An 8,532-nucleotide genomic window follows, 5' to 3' on the forward strand; every position below is an offset into this window, starting at 1 on the left:
GGTATGGGAGAAAATATGGGAGAGAGCAGATTGGAGGTGGGGATATCCTGTGGGACTGCTGTTTTGGGGGGATGGGTGGGGGAAAAACGGGGAGAAAATTTGTAACTCAAAATCTGGCGGAAACGAATGATGTAAATCAGAAGTTAATAAAGCATTAAAAAAAAGAGTTCAAAAAAAAAAAAAGAAGCAGCCCCCCTGCACTGAACCCACAGCACTGCCCCAGACACTAAGGGCCCACGTCCTCGGACCAGCACCGGCCCGCGCCAGCACCAAGAGTGAGCACGCCGTCAGGAAGGGCTAGCCTACATCAAGGAGGGCAAGCTGAGGAATTTCTGAAAAGCCACGCCTGCAGTGGGAAATCTCTAGTAAGATTTGGAAAGCAAATAAACAAGAATTAAAGCCAACCCTGCTGGCAGCAAGTGCACCCTAGTGAGACTCCCCATGAAACTGCTTCCTCAGCCTCCTGCAGATCCGCCCACTGGTCACTCCACAAGTGCCTTACCCTGGCCCAGCCCCGCTAAGAGCTGGGGGGACAGGAGCAGGCAGAAGCACAGTCTGCTCTCAAGGAGCTTCCATTCTAACGGGGAGACAAGGAAATAACCAGGATACCTACAGAGGGATGGAAAGTGAGCCGAGAGGGCAAGGGCACCAGCAGGCGCCAGGATCCAGGCTGAGGCCTAGAGGGAGGCAGGGCTGCAGGGGCGAGATGGAGCAAGCCAGGCAGGAGGCTGTGGCCTGCTGAGGTGGGCCAGCCTAGCTGGATCACAGAGCACATGGAAGAGCGGCGCTGGGTTGGGAATGTCTCCAGATGCCAGTCAGAGGCCTCTGTACTGGGAGGGTCACTGCAGAGTCTCTGACTGACTGATTTTTCATACAGAAGTGAGATTGGAGGGGCAGCCAGGTAGCACAGTGAGTAAGAGCACTGGCTCCAGTGTCGGGATGACCTGGGATCGAATCCGGACTCAGACACAGCACCCACCCAGAAACACCTGGCCCTGTAACCTTGAGCAACTTACTTAACCCCAATTGCTTAAAAAAAAAAAAAGGTGAAATTAGACTTACGTTTGGCCCCAAAGGAGAGAACGAACAGCAAAGGGGAAGATGGCCGAGGCCCACTTGGGCCTGCCGTCAGCAAAGCCTTCTTACAGTGAGCCCCTCAGGAGCAGAGCGGGCTTTCCCACCAGCTGGCAGTGCCCCTTCCTCTGGAGCCCTACAGCAGAGGCTGCCCACCGCCTGTCACACTCCCTCGAGCAAAGACTCTTTTCTGGGCACATCTCTTTGATCTCTGAAGTCTATGGAACCAAATCACCATGAGCCTCATCTTGTATTCAACCCTGTCCCATTAAGAGAAGTTCACTTTAGTGATCAAATTCATCCCAACTAGGAAAATCCCCCTGCGACTTACAGGTAATGCAATGTAGCAGCATTAAACAAGATCGTGCCAGGTTAGAACCCTGGGCTGAGTCTAATGATGAAACTGAACTGGGGGACATATAGGCTTCAACAGGGTGAAAACAATCACAATCACACACACACACACACACACACACACACACGACAGCAGTCACAGGCACCGAGAGGTCTCCAGATGAACTCAGGCGTGCCACGGCTCCATGGCACCGGGGCGGGGGGAGTAGTCTGAGGAGTCATGCTGCCCCACACTGAGGGGATGAAGGGCTCCCTGGACAAACCACCTGGTAGGACACAGGGAAGGACCTGAGGGGAGCAAAGCCAAAGTGGGGAGTGACCAAGTCCTGCCACCAGATAAAGGTTTGAAGGAACTAGAGATGTTAGGGCCTAGAGATTATTGGGGGCCGGAGGGAAGGACACAGAAAAGTTCTTTTCAAGTATTTGACATTTTAATACACAGAAAACAGATTAAACTTCTGCTGCTGTTGTCCCCAGACTGGAGAAGTTGGATCAAGAAGTGCAACTGCCAGAGAAGATGAGGTCAGCACAGCCTGAGGGAAAACTAACGGGATCCAGAGGGAGTGGGATGGCCAGGGTGGCTCAGAGGGCAGTGGGATGGCTGGAGTACCTCAGAGGGCAGTGGGATGGCCTGGGTGGCTCAGAGGGAGTGGGATGGCCAGGGTGGTTCAGAGGGTAGTGGGATGGCTGAGGTGGCTCAGAGGGTCCCCCCTCACCAGAGGATCACCTGCCCGCACAGGTGCCCTATGCTGGGCACCTGCAAGACACTGTTCCTGCACAGCCTCATCCCAAGATTCTGTGAGCACCTTGTCAGCCACCAAGGGACCTAGGATGAGCCCAGATAGTGCAAAAGAAGGGAAAAGACAAGAGCATTTCTGTAAGGAGAACCCAACCTCATGTAATAGTAATGTAATGTGATCCCTTTGTATTGGCAAAGCTTACAGGTACTTAGCAGTTAGTAATTAAGCAATCCTCTGTTAAAGAAACGGAAGGTATGAACCCCTGCTGCTGGGGTTGAAACAGGAAATGGCTAACACAGGAAGGAGTTAATGCCGTATGAGTGTGTGTGTGTGTGTGTGTGTAAGCCCCTGCTGGGTCACACAAATCTTCTTGGAGCCAGGTTCTGGAGGCTGAAGAAGTCAGGCCCAGGCTGGGGAGAATGGTTTTTATTTTGAGAACCTGGATGAAGTGATTTTTATTCTGGGAGGGATCTGGGAAATGTGAAAGCCTATCTCCGGGTCAAGATGAAGAGATCTCTCCGTGGATACTGAGCAGTGATTGATTGAAGTCGTAACTTACTTGTGACTGCGGGGTAGATGGCCTGTGTATTTCACATTACCCCTTAAGAGAGTGCTGAGTAGTGACTGATAGTGTAACTTAGTGTGCCCCACGAGTGGAAAACTTTGACTTTTGTATTTTGTGACCCTTAAGGAGGCAAGGATGATTGAATGATTGAGTTGATTGAATGACTGATTTACTGACTGACTAAATGACTGTACTTTGTTGAAAACTATGTGGCCATTTTAGTGATAAGCTGTTGTGAATGCTGTATTTTGATTTTCTGTGAAAAGCTGTACCATTGGGAATGCTGCACCTTGATTTACTGTGAATGTTTTGCTCTGATCTGTTATTGAACAAACAGCGTTCACTATACTATGTAATCAGAACCTTGAAAGCTGTTCACAGCAGCAGTCCTCTGGGAAGCTGCTCGTGCATGGCTTTACACCTCACCTGGGGCCTGGCTGTCAGAAGCCCAGAAGTCATCCTTTCTCTGTGCTTCTCTTGAGGGGCAGGCTCTTGAGAAGGCCAAGCTGTGGAGAAGAAAGAAGGAAGGAAGGGGGTCAATCCTGCCTCAGAGCTCCCCACAGTCCTCCCTCGGCCCCAGACTCCTCCTGAAGCTCTCCTTCCACGCCAATCACAGTTTGGCTCACCCCTTCACCACCTTTCGCTACCACTATCCTTGGGCTGCCAAATGTTTTCAGAGAGTTTAAAATGGAATTATGATGAGCTATGCAACACATTCATGCTACTTTCAACAGGATCCTCACAACTAGTGAAGACCCTCACCCCTCCTTATCACATTCTCCATTCCAAAGTTTTTCACCATCTTGAATCTTAAATACCCACTCCAGCCATGCATGCAAACAAGGCTGACGTCATCCAACAGGTGATGACTCAACTTCCTTCTCTGTCTCAGGAGCATTCTGTATCATGCTTTTCATGGTCCATCCTGCTTACCTGGGAAGGAAAGCGTGATCCCTTCCCCCTGCCCATCTCCTCTACTTGTGCTAAGGATTTCACTTACCCATGCCTCTTCCAGGACCCTAAGTCTATCAGTTATCCATTCAAAACCAAAGAGAGAGCGTTTAATTGGAGATGCTCAACTGGTGGACTAACTCGGACCAAAACTTCATCACTGATGTATCAGTTTTAGCTTAAAAAGGTTTTCCCATGAAAGAGAGTTCTGTGAAGGAGGGACTTTTATGTCTGTCTTTAGATGCCCAGAATCTGGCACCTGGCATGGAGGTGGGTCCTAATTTCTTGTTGACTGACTGGTTCATTATTGTAGCAGAAGAGCCAAAGCATTGTCTTTGGCCACATCAACATTATGTGCCAGGCACTGTGAATGAATGAAGGAATGAAAAAGCTTTTACTGCATATTCACCCTGTGCCAAGCACTGTGTCCACAGATGGCGATATAAATATAACAAGACTGTTTGCATTCTAATAAGACAACACCTAGAGAAATCATGAGGATGGTCAGCTCGTTAAACCGCGGGGCAATGGCCTGCCACTTCAAGCAACAGAGACACAGCAGACCTGTCCCTCTGAGGGTTTACATTCTATGGGAGGAAACGACAGGTACCCAGATAAGTGTATACCAAAGAAATGCTAGGTAATTTTAGGAGAGAGGTACGAGCAGAAAGGGATGGAGAAGGATCCAGAATGGCTTCAGGAGGGACGTGATGGGAACTGGTGGTGTTTAATGCCCAACACTCATTAGTTGACATTCCTATTGTTATTTTGAACAAAGGTATAGAAATAATGATTGTCAATTTAAGATCCTAAAATATCTCCATAAGTTGTGAACTGATCCAACCATTCTGGAGAGCAATCTGGAACTATGTCCAAAGGACAATCAAACTGTGCATACCCTCTGACCCAGCAGCACTACCAGGGCTGTATTCCAAAGAGATTATAAAAAGGGAAAACGACCCACATGTGCAAAAATATCTATAGCAGCCCTTCTGTTGGTGGTAAAGAATGGGAAATGAAGGGGACGTCCATTAATTGGGGAATGCTGAATAATATGAGCAAGTGGATTTCAGAAAACCCTGGAAAGACCTTCATGAACTGATGCAAAATGAAATAAGCAGAACCAGGAGAACAGTGCCAACGACACTGTGACGATCAACTCTGAATGACTTCACTCCTTCTCTGCAACACAGTGATCCAACACAACTCCAAAGGGCTTGGGAAGGAAGATGTTATTCGAATCCCAAGAAAGAGCTAATGGACTCCGAATGCAAATGGAAGCATACTACTTTCCCTTTGGTTCTGTTTCTCCTTTATACAACATGACTAATATGGAAATATGTTTTAAATGATGGCACATATATAATCTATATCAAAATGCTTATCACATTAAGGAGGACAGAGGTCAGGGAAGGAGAGAGAAAATTTGGAACTCAAAATTTTATTTTAAAAAATGAATGTTGGGGTGGCTAGGTGGCACAGTGAATACAGCATTGGCCCTGGAGTCAGGAGGACCCGAGTTCAAATGCAGCCTCAGACGCTTAACACTTACTAGCAGTGTGACCTTGGGCAAGTCACTTAACCCCAATTGCCCTGCCTTCTGCCCTCCAAAAAAAAAAGCAAAAAAATGTTTAAAATTGTCTTTACATGTAATTAGAAAAAAATAAAATACTATTTTAAAACAAAAAAAATCTCCACAGACTAGATCAATGGACCAAATCTTATGAGATCAAACTGAACAGAGAAGAATAAAAAATCTTATATTCTGGCTTTAAAAAAACATAAAGGATGGGAAAGACATGTCACAACAATAATTCCTATTAAAAATATCAGGGGATTTTGTAGATTGCAAGGTTTGTATGTATCAAGAGAAGAACATACCAGATAAAACAGCTAATAGTTCCATAGGCCACATTCACCGTACTTAATTGATTCATGAAAAAGCTTTTCAATTTATATAACTGAAATTCTAATCACAGAGTGTAAGAGTTGAAAGGTGCCTCCATAGCCATCTAGTACAAAGAATCCCCAGAATCTCCATCATAACATACCGAACAAGCAGCCATCCATCCTCTGCTCAGAAATGTCCTCTGAGGACAGAGAAGCCCCCCACCTCTCACAGCAGCCCATGCCCCTTTTAGACAGTTCTCACAATCAGGACCTTTCCTTGCCTTTAAGCTTAAACTTGCTTCTTTGCAAATTCTACCTCCCTGTCCCTTGTTCTAGCCTGGGAGTGGGGGAACATGGGGGGGGTGGGGTGGTGCATCTCCCATGATCTATATCTGGCCACTGGACTCCAGAGGAGAAAGTGAGACTAGTGACTGTACAGCCTTCCCTCACTTGAATCCAATTCACTTGTAAGTCATGGCACCACCTTCCTGATATCACGGTCCTCTTGGACAATGAAGGACAAACCACTACAAACCTCAGGGGCCAAAGAGTCCAGATGTGGTCCTTCTTCCACCTGACATTCCTTAATGGACCTGAAGGCAGCCCTGGTGCTCACCCTGAGCCTCCTCTCCTTCACTGAACCTCACATGACATGGAGGCAAGGCTCTTCATCAGCCTGGCTGTCCTCCACTGGGCACTCCTCCAGGTGCTCAATGCCCTTCATCAACAGTGACACCCAAACCTGAACACATGTTCCAGATGAGGTCTGACAAGGGCAGAGGTCAGACAGAGGGACAGACCATCGCTCCCCAGTCCTGGAAGTTTCCCTGCCTGTCTTCATGCCACTCAAGGTCATGTTAGCCTTACTTACTACTGTATCACAAGTGCTGACCCCTACTGAGCTTGGAGTCTACTAAAACCCCCAGATCTTTTTCAGAACACCTGCAGTCTACCCATGCCCCCCCACTAACTACTCAGGATGTGATTTCTGTACCAAATAGAAGACTTTAAATGGATCCCTGTTAAGTTCAGCCCAGTGCTCTAAAGTGGGAGGTCTCTTTTGGATGATGATGGCACCATCATGGAGCCTACCACTCTCTGGACCTCACCCACAGTGGCTGCTCATGAGATTAGGATGGTCTGGATGTGCATGGATTCCCAAGGACCAAAGAAGACCCAAAGTGGACCAATACACCACAACCTAGAGCAACAGACAGTGTAGGCCACTGAGAAGGCAGCAGCCAGTGGTTCTCAGAACTGGACCCACACCCAGAGTTCTATCAGCTCCCAGCTATGGAGGAAAACAAGTAAAAGAAGCTCTTTGGATGATTGTCCCAGTTGGAGCTAAGGCCTCAAGTTATCCCAGGGGCACCTGCCAGTCTTCAATGACTTAAGGACAGGACAGTGGCATGAAGTGTTGGATATGTTGTTGCATTCAGATGATCTCAGCACTCTGGGGAAGACTCGGGGAAAAGCATGACAAGAGGCTAATCAAAGTGGCCCACTGGGCACAAGATGGTGGTCTGAGAGGGACTAATTTGGCTAAACCTCTCTCAAGTATGGGGGTCTCACAGTGTTAACAACAGAGAGGGCATTAGAAAGAGAAGAGAGCGCTGGCATGGGGTCATATCCAGAGGATTTCTTATCACAGCCCTTTCTAGGATGTTTTTGATACTCTTAAAAATCTCTGATGAATTGTGCAATTATCACCAAGATATTCAAGATTTTTTTTTTTAAGCAATCGGGGTTAAGTAACTCGCTCAAGGTTACACGGCCAGGTGTTTTTCGGTGGGTGCTGAGTGTCTGAGACCAGGATTCGATCTGCAGGTCATCCCGAACTGGAGCCGTTGCTCTTACTTGCTGAGCCACCTAGCCTCCCCTAAGCAATTGGGGTTAAGTAACTCGCTCAAGGTTACACGGCCAGGTGGGTGCTAAGTGTCTGAGCCCGGATTTGATCCCCAGGTCATCCCGACACTGGAGCCTGTGCTCTTACTCGCTGTGCTACCTGGCCGCCCCCATGATACTCAAGATTGATCTCATGGGGATTTGGTTCCAAAGGGTCAGACACAATCACATCATCGTATATCGAGGGAACCTAAGGCCCAGATGGCATAAATGACTGACTAGCCCAGAGTCACACAGAGAGCATGGAGCCTAACGGTCCCTTAAGGACCACAGACAACAGCTGTTCTCCAGACTGCTTTTACCACGATGGGCCTCCTGCGGAGCAGCTCCTGCCGGCCCCGCAGCCAGGATGCTGGACACATGGGGCATTCACTGGAGCGGGCAGACCCAGGCGCCGGCGGTCCGCGTGCCCCCTCCCCCCCCGTCCTGGCCCAGCCCCGACCACCACCATCCACAAGCGCTGCGGGAGGGAGGGCCCGCTGCGGGCCAGGGGCTGGGGACCGAACGACCCACGGGGAGCCGCGCCTGCCCTCCCGGCCTGCCATGCCGCCGGCCCCCGACCGCCCCGACCTCCTCCTCCCCGCTTTCCCTGCAGCACAGGCTCCGCGCACCTCCCCCTCTGAACGACAGCCTTAGCGCCCCCTTCCTGCCTCTCCTCATGCCCCGTCCTCAGCCTCAGTCAGGGGACCCCACCGCTGGGAGCCGCCCCCAAGGTCAGTCTAGTAGTTCACTCCTGCGCAGGCTCAGTCTCTGCCACACTCACCCCGCCCAGGGAGGCCCAGAGTGCCGCCTACAGGTCAGCTCCTGCGCATGCTCACTCTCTGCCACACTCACACCGCCCACGGCGGCCCAAGGTGCAGTCTGGCTGAACTTCAGTTCAGTTCCTGCGCATGCTCGGTTTCTCCCCGCCCACAACCACCTCATCCCCAGCTGCGGGGGGGGGGGGGGGGGGGAGGGTCTTCTCGCTCCGCTCCACTGTCCTGACTCCCTCCACCTCATTCCTCACCCCAATACTCCAGTACCTGCCTTCCCTCCCCGGGTAGGTACGTCTCA

General features: G+C 49.7%; 1 protein-coding gene across 6 annotated transcripts in view; it reads right to left on the reverse strand.

Moving 5' to 3' along the window:
- Nucleotides 1-8,526, reverse strand: part of LOC138168161 (zinc finger protein 883-like) — a 21,374-nt gene extending 12,848 nt beyond the window's left edge. For 3 of the 6 annotated variants that reach the window (XM_069097204.1, XM_069097206.1, XM_069097205.1), the window contains exon 1: nt 3,160-3,239. Coding sequence is in view for 3 of the 6 variants with exons in the window: in XM_069097201.1 (XP_068953302.1) it covers nt 3,160-3,239; nt 8,091-8,139 (129 nt within the window). In the remaining 3 variants the exon portion in view is untranslated. The other 3 variants (XM_069097202.1, XM_069097203.1, XM_069097201.1) reach the window with 3 other exon arrangements.
- Between the last annotated feature and the right edge of the window lie 6 nt (nt 8,527-8,532).

The sequence above is a fragment of the Petaurus breviceps genome, unplaced genomic scaffold (assembly GCF_028583685.1).
Source record: "Petaurus breviceps papuanus isolate PSGF00001 unplaced genomic scaffold, PetGlider_PUasm1.0 355, whole genome shotgun sequence".
Taxonomy (NCBI): domain Eukaryota; kingdom Metazoa; phylum Chordata; class Mammalia; order Diprotodontia; family Petauridae; genus Petaurus; species Petaurus breviceps.